The sequence below is a fragment of the Pseudopodoces humilis genome, chromosome 30, assembly GCF_049639895.1.
Source record: "Pseudopodoces humilis isolate 2021_Gansu_Grassland_sample_001 chromosome 30, ASM4963989v1, whole genome shotgun sequence".
Lineage (NCBI taxonomy): Eukaryota > Metazoa > Chordata > Aves > Passeriformes > Paridae > Pseudopodoces > Pseudopodoces humilis.
Window position 1 is genome coordinate 3,852,809 of NC_142229.1, and position 18,642 is coordinate 3,871,450.

Here is an 18,642-nt window from a genome sequence, read left to right on the forward strand (position 1 = left end):
CCGCGCCGCCGGCCGGACGCCATGTCGAGCCGCGGGAGGCGGGACCGCGACCCCCGGGACCCCCGCGGGGCCTCCGCCGCCTCCTCCGCCCGGGGCTCCTCCCGCAGCCGCCGCGACGCCGATGCCGAGCGGCCGCGGGGCCGGCGGGACGCGGAGCGGCAGCGCGCGCGGCGGGAGGCGGAGAAGGCGCTAGCGACGGGGCTCGCGCGCGCCAAACGGGAACCGGGCACCGGCACCGGCGTGTGGGGGGACTCCGGCACCGCCGCGCCCGCCGCGCCCGTGCGCGTGAAGCGGGAGCGGGAGCCGGATGGAGACTCGGACCCTGAGCCCGAGCCCGCCGGTGGGAACCGGGAGGAACGGACGGGACCGGGCGGAGGGAGGGGGGGACCGGACACCGGGATGGGGAGCGGGGAACCGGAGGGAGGGAGGACCGGAGTGGGTGTGGAGAGAGCCAGGGAGGCAGCAGGTGGGGGGATTGGGCTCTGGGGGTGTGAAGGGACACTGGGGACACTGTGGAGCGGTCACGGTGCGATCGGGATGTCCCGGGCTGTCCCGGGGTGTCCCGGGTGTCCCAGGTGTCCTGGGATGTCCAGGGCTGTCCCGGTGTGTCCCGGGCTGTCCCGGTGTGTCCCGAGATGTCCCGGGCTGTCCCGGTGTGTCCCGGGCTGTCCCGGGCTGTCCCGGGATGTCCCGGGCTGTCCCGGGATGTCCCGGTGTGTCCCGAGATGTCCCGGGCTGTCCCGGGTGTCCCGGAGGACACCAGCGGGAGCGGGGACAGGACCGTGGATGTGCAGAGCAGTTGGGGTGTCCTGTGAGCTGTGGGGTGTGGGGGTAACCGGGAGGAGAGGGATGGGGAATGGGGTGTCTGGGGGGATTCCGGGCCCGGGGGTCACCAGGACTGACCCTGGGTGTCCCCAGCTCAGCTCTGGGCAGAGTTTGGGGACACTGGAGGGAGCTGGGGCTGGAGGGGGCGTCATCCTCGTGCTTTTGGGGTCCTTGTGCCCCCCTTGTTAACACTCTCCCGCCCCCACAGTGCGCTACGGGCGCTTCGACCCCGAGGACCAGCGCAGCCGGCACTGCCCCTACCTGGACACCATCAACAAGTGAGTTACGGGAGTGTTTTGGGGCTCCCCTGGCTCCCCCACAGCCCTGTGACTATGCTCTTCCCCCCAGGAGTGTCCTGGACTTCGATTTCGAGAAGCTCTGCTCCATCTCCCTGTCCCACATCAACGTCTACGCCTGCCTCGTCTGCGGGAAGTACTTCCAGGGTAAGGCTTCCCCCAGGGCTGCCCTGGGGCACTCGGGGACAGGGGTACAAAGAGGATGCCTGGGAGGGACACCCTGGGGACACCGAGGGACAGGGTGGCTGTTGGAGCTCGGGGACCCTCTCTGTGTGTGCTTGGGGGGGTCCCTTCTGTGCCCCTCCCTGTCCCCACGGCTGCACAGGGACTCTGTGCCCGTCCCTGCTGCTCTGTGTCCCCCTGACGGCGCTGTCCCCGCAGGCCGTGGCCTCAAGTCCCACGCCTACATCCACAGCGTGCAGCTGAGCCACCACGTGTTCCTCAACCTGCACACGCTCAAGTTCTACTGCCTGCCCGACAACTACGAGATCATCGACTCCTCGCTCGAGGACATCACGGTGCGGGGTGCCTCTGGGGGTCCCCAGCTCTGAGGGGTTTGGGGTCCCCAGCTCTGAGGGGTTTGGGTTGGGGTCCCCAGCTCTGAGGGGTTTGGGGTCCCCAGCTCTGAGGGGTTTGGGTTGGGGTCCCCAGCTCTGAGGGGTTTGGGGTCCCCAGCTCTGAGGGGTTTGGGTTGGGGTCCCCCAGCTCTGAGGGGTTTGGGTTGGGGTCCCCCAGCTCTGAGGGGTCTCTCTCTCCCCCGCAGTACGTTCTCAAGCCCACCTTCACGGCCCAGCACATCGCCCACCTGGACAAGCAGGCCAAGCTGTCCAGGGCCTACGATGGCACCACGTACCTGCCTGGCATCGTGGGGCTCAACAACATCAAGGCCAACGACTACGCCAACGCTGTGCTCCAGGTGACACCAGGGTTAAAGGCTTCATTCTGGGGTGAAACCCTCCCAAAATCCTGCTGTGGGGGTCTCAGGGATGGGTCCCATCTCTTGTCCCACGGCATGTGCTCCTTGGGGATGCTGCCTTCATTTTGGGCTGAATCTCCTCTGAAATCCTTCTACAGTCCCACTCTGAGGGTCCTGAGGGTGTAATCTCACCTTCTCTTCCACACCTGGGGGGTGCAGGTGGCCTTTTAGGGTGAAAGCCCCCCCATAACCCACCCCAAACCCCCTCTGTGGGGCTGTCAGGGATCAACCCCATCTCTGGATCCTTTCCAGCTCAGACTGTTCTGAGATTTCCCACAGGTTCCACTCCCATGGCAGCGCAGGGTTTGCAGAAGTGCCCCCAAACCCTCCCAGCTCACCCCTCTGGGGGTCCCGGGGCTGAACCCCCCCCGCTCTGTCCTCAGGCCCTGTCTAACGTGCCGCCCCTGCGGAATTACTTCCTGGAGGAGGAGAACTACCGGCGCATCCAGCGCCCGCCTGGGGACATCATGTTCCTGCTGGTGCAGCGCTTTGGGGAGCTCATGAGGAAGCTGTGGAACCCCCGCAACTTCAAGGCACACGTGTCCCCCCATGAGATGCTCCAGGCCGTGGTGCTCTGCAGCAAGAAGAACTTCCAGATCACCAAGCAGGGTGGGCTTTGGGGGGACAGGGCAGAACTGGGTTTGAGGGGAAGAGCTGGAGCGGGATTTGGGGGCGCAGGGCTGGGTTTGGGAGGCAGCACTGGCTCTGGGGGCTCTGGATTCGGGGGGCAGAGCAGGATCCGGGCTCAGCTCCAGCTCTGCTGTTCCAGGGGATGGGGTGGAGTTCCTGTCCTGGTTCCTGAACGCGCTGCACGCGGCTCTGGGCGGCACCAAGAGGAAGAAGAAGAGTGAGTGGGGGGAGGTTCTGGGGGGGCTCTCGGGGGCTGTTGTCCCCCTGCTGAGCCCCTGCTGTCCCCACAGCCATTGTCACCGACGTGTTCCAGGGCTCCATGCGCATCTTCACCAAGAAGCTGCCACACCCTGACCTGGTGGGACTGGGGGGAATGGGGGGTACTGAGATGCACTGGGGGATGTTGGGGTCCAGGGAGGGGTGTCAAGGTATGCTGGGTGGTGATGAGTGTTGGGATGCAGCGTGGGGTGCCAGTGTCCAGTGGGATCCTGTGGGGAGAGTTGGGGAACTGGGGGAGTTGGGGTGCAATGGGAATGGAAGGGTAAAATAAAAAAGGGGTGTCACGGTCCAGAGGGGGAGTGTTGGGGTCAGATGAGGGGTGGTGGGGTCCAGTGGGGGATGATGTCTCCAGTGGGGGATGATGTCTCCAGTGGGGGATGATGGGTGCAGTGGGGGATGATGGCTCCAGTGGGGGATGATGTCTCCAGTGGGGGATGATGGGTGCAGTGGGGGATGATGGCTCCAGTGGGGGATGATGGCTCCAGTGGGGGATGATGTCTCCAGTGGGGGATGATGGCTCCAGTGGGGGATGATGGCTCCAGTGGGGGATGATGGCTCCAGTGGGGGATGATGGCTCCAGTGGGGGATGATGGCTCCAGTGGGGGATGATGTCTCCAGTGGGGGATGATGGCTCCAGTGGGGGATGATGGCTCCAGTGGGGATGATGTCTCCAGTGGGGGATGATGGCTCCAGTGGGGGATGATGGCTCCAGTGGGGGATGATGGCTCCAGTGGGGATGATGTCTCCAGTGGGGGATGATGGGTGCAGTGGGGGATGATGGCTCCAGTGGGGGATGATGGCTCCAGTGGGGGATGATGTCTCCAGTGGGGGATGATGGCTCCAGCGGGGTGTGATGTGTCCAGCGGGGCTGACGGGTCCAACCCAACGGGGATGTCCCGTGGGTGCCCCACAGCCAGCAGAGGAGAAGGCGCAGCTGCTGCAGAACAGCGAGTACCAGGAGCGCATGGTGGAGTCCACCTTCCTGTACCTGACCCTGGACCTGCCCACGGCGCCGCTCTACAAGGACGAGAAGGAGCAGCTCATCATCCCCCAGGTGCCCCTGTTCAGCATCCTGGCCAAGTTCAACGGCAGCACCGAGAAGGAGTACAAGACCTACAAGGAGAACTTCCTGAAGCGTTTCCAGCTGACACGCCTGCCCCCCTACCTCATCTTCTGCATCAAGCGCTTCACCAAGAACAACTTCTTCGTGGAGAAGAACCCCACCATCGTCAACTTCCCCATCACGTGAGCCATGGGCGGGGGGCCTGGGGGGCTGGGAGCTTGTGGAGGGGCATCTAAAAGGAGATGGGGGTATCTGAGGGGGTTGAAAGCGTCTGGAGGGGGTTGTAAATGTCTTTGGAAGCACCTGGGTCGGGGGATTAGAAGTGTCCAGAGATTTGAAGGTATCTAGGGTGGTGTGTGGGCATCTGGGGTGGGATTTTGGCATCCAGGAGGGCTTTGAGTGGTTTATAGGCATCAAAAAGGGGTTTGAGGGCACCTGGGGAGCGTTTCTGGGCATCTGTGGGGGTGTTGGGGCGTTCATAACACCTGGGAGGGGGACGTAGATACCTGAGGGGGTGATGTGGGCATCTGGGGGGGCCTGCAGCAGTCCAGGAGGGACCTGGAAGCAGCTTGGAGGTGTTGTGGGGGTGCTGTGGGGGTCCCCTGCGGGCAGTGCCCCCCTGAGGGTGCGGGGGGTCCCCAGGAACGTGGACCTGCGGGAATACCTGTCGGAGGAGGTGCAGGCTGCGCACTCCCACACCACCTACGACCTCATCGCCAACATCGTGCACGACGGGAAGCCCTCAGAGGGCTCCTACCGCATCCACGTCCTGCACCACGTGAGTGTCCCCTCCTCAGGGGGCTGGGGGGGCCACGGGGACCCCCCTGAGTCACCCTGTCCCGGGTCCTGGCAGGGCACAGGCAAGTGGTACGAGCTGCAGGACCTGCAGGTGACCGACATCCTGCCCCAGATGATCACCCTGTCTGAGGCCTACATCCAGGTGAGGGGACAAGGGGACAGTGGTACCCCCAGAACGTCTCCTGTGCCCCCCCCAACCCCCTCTTGCTCTCCTGCAGATCTGGAAGCGACGCGAGGAGGACGAGACAAACCAACAAGGCGCCTGAGACCCTTGGGGACACCCAGAAACCCCCTTGGGGACACCCCCAGCTGCCCCTCGGGGGTATCCCCATCCCCCTGCGGATACCCTGAGCACCCCAAGATCCCTCATAGACACCCAGAGACTTGTAGGGACACCCACAGCCCACCTGTGACACCTCCATCCTCCCTGGGGTCACCCAGAGGGCTCCAGGGGAGCACCCAGAGCCCCCCTGGGGACACCTGCAGCCACCCCTGGAGGTGTGTGTGTTCCAGTAAATGCCACCCACTATTTTTGTAACTCATTTTCACCTTGTCTCTTCTTTGGGTTTGGGGGGGTTTGTGGTTTCTGCTGCTTCCCGTGACCCCCCAGCCCCCATCACACCCCAAAACACCCCAAAACACCCCAAAACACCCCAAAACACTGAGGTGCATCCAGACTTTATTGTGCAATGCTGGGGGGTCCTGGTGCCCCCCTACAGCCAGACGTGCTCCTGGCAGTGCTGCAGGGCCTGCAAGGGGCAGAAGGGTCATTTGGGGGGTGCAGGGGTGGGAGTCCCCCCGTCCCTGTGTCCCCCCTGTGTCCCCCGTGTCTCCCCTGTCCCTGTATCCCCCGTGTCCCCCGTGTCCCCCGTGTCCCCTGTGTCCCCCCTGTCCCTGTATCCCGTGTCCCCGTGTCCCTGTGTCCCCCGTGTCCCCCGTGTCCCTGTATCCCCTCCGTGTCCCCTCCGTGTCCCCTCCGTGTCCCCTCTGTGTCCCCCCCGTGTCCCCTCTGTATCCCCCCTGTGTCCCCCCTGACCTGGCAGTGCCGGGCGGCCTCCGGGCCCGAGCACCAGAAGATGGGGCCCAGGGCACAGGGGCCCAGGGGGAGGGACAGCGCAGGGACACCGACACCTTTGGGGTCCTGTGGGGGGGACACAGCAATGAGGGGTCCCCCCAAGGGTGGGGACCCCCCAAAGCTCCCTCCCCGGGGCCGTGCGGATTCTGGCACTGTCCTCTTGAGGGGGGGCGGCACTCCCCGGGGACATCGCTGTGTCCCCAGGGGTGACGGGGCTGTGACACCCCGGGACGTGTCCCCTCAGTGTTGTGTAACCCTGGGGTGCCCCGTCACCTCCTGGGGACCCCAGCGTGTCCCCCTGGTGTTCCCCCCTCACCTCCTCGCTGACACACTCCGCCAGCCGCACCACGACGGTCTCCAGCATCCGGGGCGGTGGCAGCGTCCCCACGTCCTTGTCCCAGCTGTCCCCGCTGCGACAGGCGAGGAGCAGGCGGCAGAGCAGGCGGGGTCCCAGGCGGCCCAGCAGCCCCTCCAGGGCCAGCGCCGCGTAGCGCTCGGCCAGGCACTGGCACGCCCCGGCCACCGGCAGCGGCAGCGCCCGGCACAGCCCGGCCACCGCCGCGGCCACCGAGCCCACCGGGACAGCGGCCTCAGCCCGTGCCACCAGCGAGCGGCACAGCCAGCACAGCGGCAGCGGCAGCGGCAGCGCCTCCGGGGCCAGCCCGGAGCCCTGCGGGAGGGGGGACACTGCCCTGGGTTATGGGGACACTGCTCTGGGTGCTGGGGACACTGCCCTGGGTGCTGGGGACACTGTTCTGGGTGCTGGGGACACTGCTCTGGGTGCTGGGGACACTGCCCTGGGTTATGGGGACACTGCTCTGGGTTCTGGGGACACCGCGTGGCTGTGCCCCCCAGCACCGTGGTGGCAGTGCCGATGCCACAGGGCCACCGCCACCAACCCCCTCGCTGTCCCCAGGTCCCCGTACCTGCGGGTGGGTGCCGGGCGCCTCAGGGACGGGCACGGCCAGGGCGGCCCCGGGCTCTCCGCGACACAGCCTGAGTGTGGCACAGACCTGCCAGGGCTTCTGCAGGGAGCAGAGGGTGACCCGGCTGTCCCCAAGGCCCCAGCACCCCGGGGTGTCCCTGGGTGCTGGATGTGCCCGCTGCCCCCAGCAGCCTGCATGTCCCCGGGGGCCACAGCTCCCTCAGACCCCCTTGCCGTGTGCCCCTGCTGCCACTCACAAGGTGCTGGATCTGCCAGAGGAGGTGATGGACCAGAGCCTGAACCAGGGCCTGGCACGGGGTCACCACGACAGGGAGATACAGGCACGGAATGCCCATCACCTGATCTAGAGCCACCTGCGGCAGGGCAGCGACAGTGACAGCCGCAGTGACAGCCGCAGTGACAGCCGCAGTGACAGCCACCACTACCGTACCAACCAGCACAAACCACACCTGTCACCGCTGCTGCCCATGGGGGTTTCTGTGGCCATGGCACCTGTGGTGGCACCCTCAGTGGCTGCCACCACCTCACGAGCCACAGTGGCACTCCCAGTGGCACCTCCCTGGCACCCACCATGACACCCACAGTGGCCCCTGGCCCCCATCCCCACGGGCACCTCCGGGGCCGATCGGTTGGAGGCCTGGCGGAGGAAGGTGAAGAGCTGCAGGCACGAGGCACAGACGTCCTGCAGGAGAGGACAGCGGGGACATGAGGGACATGGGGACACAGGAACGGGGGACACTGGGGAATGGCAAGAGGGGAGGACGTGGGGATGTTGTGGCACAGGGATGTTGGGAGGTGGGACATGGGAACGAGGGAATGGGGACATGGGGACATGGGGACATGTGGACAGGTTGGGGTGGGGCCATGATGGGAGTACTGGGACCCCAGTGGAGTTCTGGGGACATAGAGGTGGCACAGGGACAGAGGGATGGGTGGAGGGGTGTTAGAGGGGTGACGGGGACACGGGGATGTCTCTCACCATGTTGGGATGTCCCTGGGTGAGGTGGGGGCAGCGCCCCAGGGCCCCACAGCGCAGCGCCGTCACCCAGTCCTGGCACCAGGCGGTGGGGGGCACCCCACAGCCCCCCCCCGGGGCCCCCAAACCTGTGGCCACTGTCAGCACCCAGCCAGGGGGACCTGGCAATCCAGGATCCCCCCAGTACACCCCCCCCAAGTCACCCCATCCCAACACCAGCCCTCTGGGGGGACCCCTCAAGGAACCCTCCCACTCCAGTACCCCGTCCCGGGGGTCCCTGGCACCGTGACCCCACCTCTAAACACACACCACCCCCAAAACTCCACTCCTGCTGTCATGGGGGGACCCAGGTGGAAGGGACCCCCCCCATTACACCACCTGAGACCCCTCCCTCATGGGGGCAGCCCCCCAGTGACACCCCCCCATGCCCCATCCTGGCCCCCAGAGGGTCCCAGGGGTCTGGACCCCCACCCAAGGGCCCCATCCATCCCCCCTTGCCCAGGCAGGTGCCCCCGTCCCAGGGTCCTTGAGGGGGACCCAGCTCTGGGGGTGCCCCCAGGGGCGGGGGTCGTACCTGGGGTGGTCCCAAGGAGGGCGAGGAGCAGCAGCAGCGCCGGGGCCATGGCGGGGACAGGACCGAGGACGGGAGCAGCGGCCGGGCGGTGCTGGCAGGGCCGAGCCTGCGGGCTCTTAAAGCCCCGCGGGAGGGATGTGGCCGCTGGGACTGTGCCAGTGCACAGGGACAGGTGTGTCACAGCCCCGGGGACACGGCCAGCCCTGCCCCTCCACTCTGCTGCTGGCCCCACGCCCCGGTGTCCCCACAGGCACGTCCTGGTTGGGGTCCCCATTCAAGGGCCCCTTGTCCCCAGCAGGGATCTCTTTTAATGTCTCCGTGTCCCTGCTCAGTCCCCATTGCTGTCCCTGTGTTCCCTGTTGGGGCCCCATGTCCCCACTGGGGTCCCATGTCCCCACACCCCCTTGTTCCCTACACTTTGCCCTGTCCCCAATCTCCCCTCAGCCCCCCATGTCCCCTCCCCTCTGCCATGCCCCCACATCCCCACGTCCCCTTTGTGTCACCACAGTCCCACACCCCAAAATCCCCCCCATGTCCCTCCAATCCCCCCCAGCCCCCTGTGTCCCCCTGTGTCCCCCTGTCCCTTCCCGTCCCCGTGTTCCCCCAACCTGCCATGGCCCTTCAAAACCCCCAATGTCCCCAAACCCTCACGTTCCTGTTTCTCCCATGTCCCCTCTCCCGTGTCAGTGTGTCCCCCTCCGTGCCCTCCCGCTCATGTCCCGTGTCCCTCACAGTCCCCAAAGCCCCCGTGCCCCCCCTGTCCTGCCCCCCCTGTCCTTCCCCCCGCTCCTGTTCCCGTCATGTCCCTCCCTGGTCACCAGCCTGACCCCACTTACCTGGAGAGTGCTCAGCGCGGGTGTGGCCGGCGGGCAGGGCCCCACGGGCCCCAGGTGAGGCTCTGCGGTGGCTCCCAGGGTGGCACAGCCCCACACTGCGCCCTCTGTCACCCTGTGCCACCCTGGGCTGCCCCGTCCTCGTCCCCCTGAGCGTCCCACATCGTCCTGTGCCCCCGTGAGTGCCCCAAATCCCAGTGCCACCGTGTGTGCCCCAAATCCCTGTGCCCCCGTGTGTGCCCCAAATCCCAGTGCCACCGTGTGTGCCACCCTGTGTGCCCCAAATCCCTGTGCCACCGTGTGTGCCCCAAATCCCTGTGCCACCGTGTGTGCCACCCTGTGTGCCCCAAATCCCCGTGTGTGTCACCATGTGCCACCCTGTGTGCCACAGTGTGTGCCCCAAATCCCCGTGTCACACCCCATGTGCCCCGGGCTCCGGTGCCACCCTGCACTTCCCAGAGCTCCGGTGTCCCCTGGGGCAGCTCTGGGGACACAGCCCAGGGACAGGACGAGGGACAAAGCCCCAGCCCAGGGACAGGACGAGGGACAAAGCCCCAGCCCAGGGACAGGACGAGGGACAAAGCCCCAGCCCAGGGGGGACCTCCTCACCCTGCACAGGTCCCCGCAGGAGCGTGGATCTCCAGCCCCTTCCTGCTCCCTCCCCACGGCAATTCCAGCTCCTGCCTCTCTTTCATAACGAAATAATTTATTTCCTAACAATCAAACAAGACAGAAATATCCATGGACACAGCAAAGATCTCCTAAAACACGGAATTCCTAAAAAAAAGCACCATTCTATTGGCTTGACACGGGGTTCAGCCCAACAATGGGATATTTACAGCAGGAACGGCTGGAAATGGGATCCGAGTCCGCTCCCAACTGCCCAGCGGAGCCAAGGCTGGGGTGGATCCACTTCTTGGGAAGCAAAAAGAACAGAAAAAAAATGATGGAAAAGCACAAAAAAGAGGTGTACCAAAGAATGATAAAGGAAAGGTTGAGTGGAGATGGGATGGCTCCACTGGAAAAATTCGGGGTGAAACCTTTTGGTGCTTCCCGGGAGCTGGTGGTTCGGGATCTGCCTTCCAAAAGGAAAAAGAAAGGAAAAACAGCCCAAAATTGGGTATTTTTGATTCCCACCCGTCCGTGCCCCAATCCGACTCCCCGCACTCCCTGGATTTTTGTCACAACCTATAAAAAAGTCCTTCCTGCAGCTTATTTGATAGGAATGCTGGTGGATCAGTGAATTGCAGGTAAGGCTGGCACCACCACTGGGGACCCGGGGATTCCGGGTTAGTGCAGAGTTCTGGGGTTCCCGGAGCACAGCCCGACAGTGCAAAGGGGTCAGTCTGGGATAGGAAGGGAAAAAAGGGGGAAAAAAAGGCATTGGGAACTCAAAAAGGCACAAAGCTGCCAAAACCCCTCATTTGTGCTGAGGCCAAACCTCCAGAATGTTCAAAGCCAACCAAAACTCAACGCTTTGCACCTCTGGAAGGGCCTTCCCAGTGCTGGGAATCTCCTGCCCAGAGGGTTCCGCTGGGATTCCCCAGGTGAAGGCAGAAGCCACCTGAGCCACCGGGCTGATATTCCTCTTTTTCTCAGTGTTTTCCATCTTTTTGCCTTTTTTTCCCTCTTTTTGACCATGCAGGGGGTTGAGCTCAGGTACCCCTGGTCTGTGGCAATGCCAGAGGGTGGAAAATTCCAGCAGCTTGAAAGGAAAATTCCTTGTGGTTTGGGTTTTTTTGTTTTTTTTTTTTTTTTCTCTTAGGAGACAGCAAATGGAAAAAGACAGAATCTGGGGGATTTGGGCAACTTGTGGGGTCTGTGGGTGGCTTCCCACTTCCCTAAGTGAGCCAGGAATGGCATTGGGGTGTTGAAAGGAGAAAGGGGGAAAGGGGAACAGTAAAGGAGAAAAGAAGGAAAGGAAAGGAAAAGCAGGAAAGGAGGAGAAGGAGAAAAGGGAAACAGGAAAAGGGGAAAGGACAAAGGAAAAGAAAAAGCACTGGAGTCTCCTGCTGCTCATCCCCTTGTACTCCATGGAGCATCTCGATGCCTTTCAGCACTGGCGATTCCTGAAAGGGACTGGCAGAGGGTCAGGGTTTGTATCCCAGAGCTGGGAAAAGCCCTGGAGAGCTCCTTGCCGACTCCTCACCAGGGTCTGGCCGGATCCACGGGGCTGGAAAAGCCCTTGGAGCACTCCAGGGGAAAAGGAAAGTGCTGGAAGCAGAGCTCTCTACATGTCAACATTCCCAGAGCATCTCCAGGAGCAGGAAGTGGTGGGGATGCTCCCTCCAGTGCATCGGGAAACGAACCCACACCACTGGCAGCCGACGCGTGCTCTGGCTCAGAACCCCCCTGACCCCCGGGGCTTCCCTCCCTGTGGTGGCTTCTGGAATCCTCCGCGAGCCTGGAAAAATCCCGGATGGATGGACACGATCCGGGGAGTCCCGTGGGGTTATTGCTGAGCAGAGGCATCATCTTTGTGCTGAAGGGGTGGAGAGAGTCCGTGGGCTCCCTCCGAGGTAGAAAAAATTGTCCCCGAGACTAGAAGCGTGGAAAAGGAATTCCAGGGCTCTGGAATGCCGCGCCACAAAGGGAGGTGGGACGTCCCTTTCGGGTTTAGGGAGGGCAGAAACTTCCCAGCCCGGAGGTGGCCGACCCGAGGGGCGAGGATGGCTCTGAGCGCTGCTCCCCACGCCAGGAACGCTCCGGGACGACAGGAGGGCTGGGATGGGGTGTCCCTGAATATTTAGAGTCGGGGGAAGGAACCCCCGACTGAGGCTGATCCCTGTGCCCAAAATGCTCTGTGTTCCCAGCCTGGCCCCGCTCCGTCACGGATGGAAACTCCACAAAGGACCGGGTCTCTCTTCGGATCTGCTCCCAGAAACTCAGCTTCTTCGGTCCTGAGGATTAGGAACACGATGTCGCCACCCAAGCGTAGAGAAGATCGGGAATAGCGGGCAGTGACAGCCTGGGAAGGAGCCCGGGGAAGGCTCTTGAGGTTGCTGTTAGTGCCAGGATATTCCCGGGCGCTTCAGGCGTGGCTGGAATGTCGGGCCTGGCGGAGAAGGCTCGGCCAGAGAGGCTGGCGGTGCAGACGGAGCCCCGGGAGCGGCTGGAGCTGTGCGATGTTCGGTATTTCCGTGCAGGGAATGCTGGCAGGGTCGGTGTGCTGGCTAACGGGATCCCAAGGGGACGGCGGCCGCGGGAACAGCTCCCTATATCCCGACGGGAAGCTTACGGCTGCCGGCCAGCCTGGCCCTGGTCCCGCCGGAGCTGGAATATCCCTCGTCGCTGCCCAGGCTCTGGAGGCTCCCGCGCTCGTCCGAGTCGCTGGGGCTGCTGCTGCTCCAGTCCAGGTCGGCGGGGAGGTCGTCCGTGCTCTCCACATCCACATCCATCTCTTCTGCCGGAGGAACGGCAAGGGTTGGAGTTCCAACACGGCCAGGCCTCCCGCCGGCCGCGCCCCGGCACGGGCTCTCACCTCGATCCGAGTCGGAGCGCTCGGAGGAAAGGCTGGAGCCGATGCTGTCGATCCTGACCCGCTCCATGCCCAGCTTCTCCAGCTGCCGCTGCAGGTGCCGCTGCTCCCGCTGCAGCTGCTCCATCTGGTGCAGGGCCCGGCGCTCCTGGTCCTCCAGCTTCTGTGGGGGGACACGGCACCTGAGCTCCGGGATTCCCTCAGAACCACGGGAACCACACAGCATTCCCGGCACCTGAGCTCCGGGATTCCCTCGGAACCACGGGAACCACACAGCATTCCCGGCACCTGAGCTCTGGGATTCCCTCAGAACCACACAGCATTCCCGGCACCTGAGCTCCGGGATTCCCTCAGAACCACACAGCATTCCCGGCACCTGAGCTCCGGGATTCCCTCAGAACCACACAGCATTCCCGGCACCCTGAGCTCTGGGATTCCCTCAGAACCACACAGCATTCCCAGCACCTGAGCTCTGGGATTCCCTCAGAACCACACGGCATTCCCGGCACCTGAGCTCTGGGATTCCCTCAGAACCACACGGCATTCCCAGCACCCTGAGCTCTGGGATTCCCTCAGAACCACACGGCATTCCCAGCACCCTGAGCTCTGGGATTCCCTCAGAACCACACGGCATTCCCAGCCCAAACCACCCCAGCACAGCCACCGCCGGCTCCCGAGGGGCTCCCGTCTTCAGCACGCTTGGGATGTGGAGCTGTATGGATTTCAACTCTCCCAGTCATCCCAGCCCAATCCCAGCCCTCTCCCAGTTACCCCAGCCCATGCCCCGTACTGGATGCTGCTCTCAGCTCCGATCCCAGTGCCAGATCCCATTTCTGGGCTCACCTGGATGTGGAGCCTGGCCCTGGTGAGGAGGCTGAGTGTCGTGTGCCGCCCGGCCGCAGCCCCCAGTGGCACCAGCCCCTTCAGCCTCTCCAGGCACAGCCGGAGCTGGGCACGCCTGGAACGGGAGCACACAGCTGCATCAGCTTCCCAAATGGCATTCCCACCCCTCTGGTGTGGAAAAATGGGGTGGCAGGAGCTAAACCCAACCAGGAGCCTTCCCAGCCTCCATGGGCTTCCAGAAACCGGGAGAAAACTGCAGCCAGGCAAAAAGATGCCTTGGGAAAACCTCATGGATGAACCCTGCTGGCATCCCGGGCTGTTGGGATGATCCCAGGCAACGACCTCAGAATTCTGGCTGAGAATATCAACTTTTGGTCATTCTCTTCCCCAAAAGGTTCCATCTCAGGAGCGCTGTTTGGTTCCTGCTGACAGCTGAAGCTGCCCAGGAAAACACCCAGCTCCAAATCCCTTGGGAGTGCTCCCTTTCCCTATTTTTAGTAGGAACAGGATTGTTTTGGATACAAAACCCCAAATCCCTGCAGGAGCACCGGCCGTGCTCCAGGAATCCTCCCTCTTCCTGTAACATCTGGGTTTTCTCTGCTTTAACAGGTGGGACATTAATGCTGGAGGGAAACTCCTCGAGGAAATCCCTTTATCTGCCGAAAGCAGGGATGCTCCCAGCACATCCAGGTTTCCCTGTGTCCATCACTCCAATCCCAACATGTAGGTCAGATCCTTGGGAACGCGCTGTAACCACATCCCTGCACCGCCTGATCCCAGGCAGCTCCAAACGGATTTTGCAATGACCTGCTGGTCTTGTTTGGGATATGCTGGGAGTGACCTGGGATTTCCTCACCCAAAGGACCTTGGGATGACAACACAGGCAAAAAAAGTGGGATTTACTCGGGATAAATCCCAAACTGCAACTGGCTCAAAGATGTGAAAAGGTAATTTTCCTGAACAAGCAGAGTGGGAGCTGGCTGTGGAGATGGGATATCGTTCCCAACAAAACTCACGTGTAAAAAGGGAATGCTTTAATCCTTGACGTCCTTTATCCCATTCCTTCCCTCCCACTCTCCCTCTCAACCCATCTCAGGTGGAATAGCCCTGGAAAAGCAGTAATTCCCCCCAGCCCAGCTCCTGACAACCCTCTGGCACTCACCTGTTCTTTTCCATCTCATTGTGCGTCGACCTGGAAAAGAAGGAAGAAGTTATTAATTCCTCTGGCTGATTAGGGATTAACAGTTGGGATTAACATATGGGAATTAGCAAAGGCTCCCTGGAAAATCTGCAAACCCAGGGGGCTTCCAGAGCTCCGTACCCAGGGATGGGGAATGGCAGGATGCAGACACAGAGACTGCTGGATAAGCGGCAATAAAGGGGTCAGAAAAAACATAAAATGGGAGTTGAAACCAGAGGCTCGACTTTTAGAGCTGAGATTGTGATCAAGAGCTCATCCCTGCCCCTCGACCTGCCAGGAACATAACGTGGAAAAAGCTCCCTGTGAGCACAGAGCAGCTCTGGAGGAGGCCCCAGAGGCACACATTAAACCCATGAAAAATCCCCCCGAAACTCCCAATCCCCCTGGAGCTGGAAAAAGGTGGAAAACACAAGCCACGACTGACTTTCCCTCCACTGAAATCTGGGAAGAAGCCACAGGAGGCCACACAGTTCGTGTTTCCAGGTGCTTAGGGAAGAGCTGCCTACTGACTTCCTAAAACCTCCAGAGGTCTCAGGAAGCTCCACTCTAATTTGGGAAAATGTTGTTACGTGCAAATAATGTTACATAAATGTGGGAATAACCCACAGGCTGCTTGGATGTCTACTGGGATGGCCCCACAGGATCTGGGAGTGCTGGAAAAACAAGGGATGTCACTGAAGGGAAAACCAGGGATGTCAGCAAAGGGAAAATGAGGGATGTCACCACCACAGCGGGGGGAGATGCTCTTGGAGGTCTCCTTCACTTTTCCAGCAGCCTCTCCTGATGGATCATCCTGCTCCAGTGGCTCCGTTGGCTTTCTGGCAAGATCAGAGCCACATCTCCCACATTCCCAGAAATGTTCTATCCCAGCAGAGACACTTCCCACTCCAGTGAGATTCTCCTGACACAATGGAAGGCCTCAGCCCTCTGACTCCTGCGCAGTCTCTCCATTAAATTTTTCCCTGGATAAATCTGCATGTTTCACACCCAGCCCTTTACCAAGGAGTTTCCATGGGCTGCAGACTTGTGAGTTTTTCCCTTGATTCTAAATTACCCAAACACTTCCTGAGCACTGGTACAGACAGGGGTGAAGCTCCCATCACCTCCACACTCATTAATTAAAAATCCATCCTCTATTCTGCCTGGATTCTACCTAGAATGGTTGCTTTCTCTTTTGGACTTGCATTCACCATCACCAATATTTAGCAAAAAAAATAACTAATTGATGGATTTTAATTTTGGCTGAAATAAGCAGGGACAGAGGGGATGGCAGCTTCACCCTGGGGCAGGTGGAGCTCCCATATCTGCGGCTCCCACATCCCCTCCAGAGCGAGCTCGTGCCCACAGAGTCACTGGTTTGGATTCCCACCAGTTTGAACCTCACCACCAGCCTTCCCTTCGGAATGTGATTTTTATTCCTGAAAACCCTAACAGATTGGCCTGAAGCAAACAAAATATCCCGAGAAGGAAACCCAGAGCGTGTCCAGGCAGGACAAAGCTGGATTTGAGCCCGGCAGCTCCAGGCCCCTCGAGGGGTTCCTGACACCCCAAAACCCCCGCAGGGGATCCACCCCGGCCCCGGGGGACACAGGGAATCGCAGCACGGGCAAATCCAGGTGGATTTGTTCCAGCAGCTGCCAAAGGTCGGCCGTGAGGCGTTGCACAGACGGGATCGCTCCCGACCAGGAAAAGAGTGACAGATGTGGTGCCATCATGGCCTGGCTCCTCCCTGGCACCATCCAGCGCTGCTGACGTGTTGGGATGGACCTGCTGCTCCTCACGGTGTCCCCTCGGCTGGGGACGCATCCTGGAGCCAGCCCTTCCCAAAATCAGCCCAGGGTTCCCCCAGCACGAGGATCGGAGGGATTTTAAGGCTGTCAATGTGATGGAATAAAGGATGTGGGATTTGCTCCTGGAATTCAATGTGGGTGCTTGGAGGCGACTTCAGCTTGGAGAAAAGGTGGTTTAGGATTTAAAATCGGCGAGGAGGAAGAGGGAGAAACACACCAAGGATAGTGGGAGGCTCTGGGTGGGTTTCAGGGTGGAGAATTAGGGAGGTGGCAGGAGGGTCCCCTCCAGCCCTGCCAGGCCTCCCTGGGCCGGTCAGCCGGGGACAGAACGGTCCCACCCACGGTGTCACACCCGGTGACAGGAGGACTTTGGTGACAGCAGAGCCCCACCCAGTCCTGTCACACACCCGGCGACAACAGGACCTCACTGAGCAGGGTCACCTCGGACAGGAGGGCTGCCCGGTGCTGTCACACACCCGGTGACAGGAGGAGCTCCCTGTCCCCAAACTCCTGGGGACAGGAGGGTTCCCCCCGCCCTGTGACACCCCCGGTGAGGGGGGGAACCCCCCAGAGCCCGGCCCGGCCACAGGCACAGCGGGGCCTCCCGAGCCACAGGAGCCCCGGGGCCCGTCACACACCGGCACAGCCGGTGACAGCGGGGCCAAACCGGAGCCCGGGGCCGGGGGGGTGACCCCGGCCCAGCCAGAGGCCCAGGGACAGCGGGGGCTCACCGGACACACGGACACGGGAGAACCCCTCGGGCCTGTCACCCACGCCCGGTGACAGCGGGGGCTCAGCGGGCCCGGCCGCACGGTGCCCGGAGCTGCCCCGGCCGGGCCGGGCGGGACCCACGGCCCCACAACGGCCGGGCCCTTTCGGTCCGGTCCCCCCCCGCCCCGCCCGGTGCTGCCGTCACCTGCCGCCGCTGCCGCTCCTCCGGGCCTTGGCGCGGCGCCGCGGGGCCTCCCCGTCCTTCCCGCCGGGCCGCAGCGAGGCGTAACCGTGCTCGGCTTCTGCGGAGACACAACGGCGGGCGCGGGTCACCGCGGGGCCCGCCCGGGGCCGCCGGGGGTACGGGGAGGGGCGCGGGGGGTACCTCGCCCCCCCCGCTCCAGGAACTCGGCGGCCTCCAGCAGCATCTGGATGCCGAGGCGGGGGGGGGCGGCCATGGCGGGGCCGGGACGGGCCGCGACCGGCGGCGGGGGGGGAGCGCCGCCCCCTGCCCGCCCCGAGCGCCGCCCCGCCAGACCCCGCGCGCGCCACGCCCCCGCCGCCCCTCATTGGCGGATGCTGAGAGAGGCCCCGCCCCTCACCGCCGCTGATTGGAGGACGAGGCAGAGGTCCCGCCCAGCGCCTCCACGAGCGGCGGAGCGGGGGCGTGGCCGCGCCTGAGGACACGCCCCCCCACTCGCTGCCATTGGACGAGAGCGCCACGCCCTCCTGCCATTGGCCCGGCCCCCGGCGGCGCCCCGCCCCCACAACCGGCCCCGCCCTGCCGGCCGCACGCGCTGCCCTGACTCACTTCCTGCCGCTCAGCCAATGGCGAGGCCGGACGGGGAAAGGGGCGGGGCCACGGCTACGTGAGGAAACGTAACCGCGGCGGGGACCCCCCGGACAGAGCCCCGGGATGGGAACAGGGACCCCCGGACAGAGCCCCGGGATGGGAACAGGGACCCCCGGGATGGGAACAGGGACCCCGGGATGGGGACAGGGACCCCCGGACAGAGCCCCGGGATGGGGACAGGGACCCCCGGGATGGGGACAGGGACCCCGGGATGGGAACAGGGACCCCCGGGATGGGCCCCCGGGATGGGGACAGGGACCCCGGGATGGGAACAGGGACCCCCGGGATGGGGACAGGGACCCCCGGGATGGGGACAGAGCCCCTGGGAACGCCCCGGACAGGGACCAAACTGATAATGGGGTGAGGTTGAGGGAGGAAGAACGACCCCCCTGCCGAGCACCTTCGGTTTCAGCTCAGGGCTCAAACGGGGCCCTACGGGATTGAGCTGATCTCTGTCAATTCCAAGGATTTGTGGGAGGGGGAACTGAGGCCCTG

General features: G+C 63.1%; 3 protein-coding genes across 6 annotated transcripts; 1 reads left to right on the forward strand and 2 right to left on the reverse strand.

Annotated features, from left to right (window-relative positions):
- The first annotated feature begins 21 nt into the window (after window positions 1-21).
- On the forward strand, window positions 22-5,405 carry USP39 (ubiquitin specific peptidase 39). Its single transcript, XM_005532940.3, has 12 exons — window positions 22-340; window positions 1,034-1,103; window positions 1,174-1,268; window positions 1,503-1,639; window positions 1,885-2,037; window positions 2,481-2,706; window positions 2,867-2,944; window positions 3,018-3,085; window positions 3,920-4,251; window positions 4,712-4,847; window positions 4,923-5,009; window positions 5,086-5,405. The coding sequence occupies exons 1-12, from the start codon at window positions 22-24 to the stop codon at window positions 5,131-5,133; spliced, it is 1,749 nt and encodes a 582-aa protein (XP_005532997.2). The 3' UTR covers window positions 5,134-5,405.
- Window positions 5,406-5,529: 124 nt separating this feature from the next.
- Window positions 5,530-9,383, reverse strand: SFTPB (surfactant protein B). Of its 2 annotated transcripts, XM_088068364.1 has the most exons (9): window positions 9,275-9,383; window positions 8,439-8,588; window positions 7,868-7,992; window positions 7,502-7,570; window positions 7,125-7,241; window positions 6,869-6,967; window positions 6,259-6,612; window positions 5,904-6,008; window positions 5,530-5,616 (listed from the first exon to the last, which is right to left on the reverse strand). In XM_088068364.1, the coding sequence occupies exons 2-9, from the start codon at window positions 8,485-8,487 to the stop codon at window positions 5,581-5,583; spliced, it is 954 nt and encodes a 317-aa protein (XP_087924490.1). In that variant the 5' UTR covers window positions 8,488-8,588; window positions 9,275-9,383; the 3' UTR covers window positions 5,530-5,580. The 2 variants fall into 2 exon arrangements, with proteins under 2 accessions (XP_087924490.1, XP_087924491.1); XM_088068365.1 differs by lacking the exon at window positions 7,125-7,241 and having other exon boundaries at window positions 9,275-9,379.
- Window positions 9,384-9,956: 573 nt separating this feature from the next.
- MXD1 (MAX dimerization protein 1) lies at window positions 9,957-17,792 on the reverse strand. Of its 3 annotated transcripts, none has more exons than XM_088068378.1 (6): window positions 17,680-17,792; window positions 17,500-17,596; window positions 14,755-14,784; window positions 13,593-13,707; window positions 12,753-12,912; window positions 9,957-12,671 (listed from the first exon to the last, which is right to left on the reverse strand). In XM_088068378.1, the coding sequence occupies exons 1-6, from the start codon at window positions 17,750-17,752 to the stop codon at window positions 12,487-12,489; spliced, it is 660 nt and encodes a 219-aa protein (XP_087924504.1). In that variant the 5' UTR covers window positions 17,753-17,792; the 3' UTR covers window positions 9,957-12,486. The 3 variants fall into 3 exon arrangements, with proteins under 3 accessions (XP_087924504.1, XP_087924503.1, XP_087924502.1); XM_088068377.1 differs by having other exon boundaries at window positions 9,957-12,674; XM_088068376.1 differs by having other exon boundaries at window positions 9,957-12,912.
- Window positions 17,793-18,642: the final 850 nt, after the last annotated feature.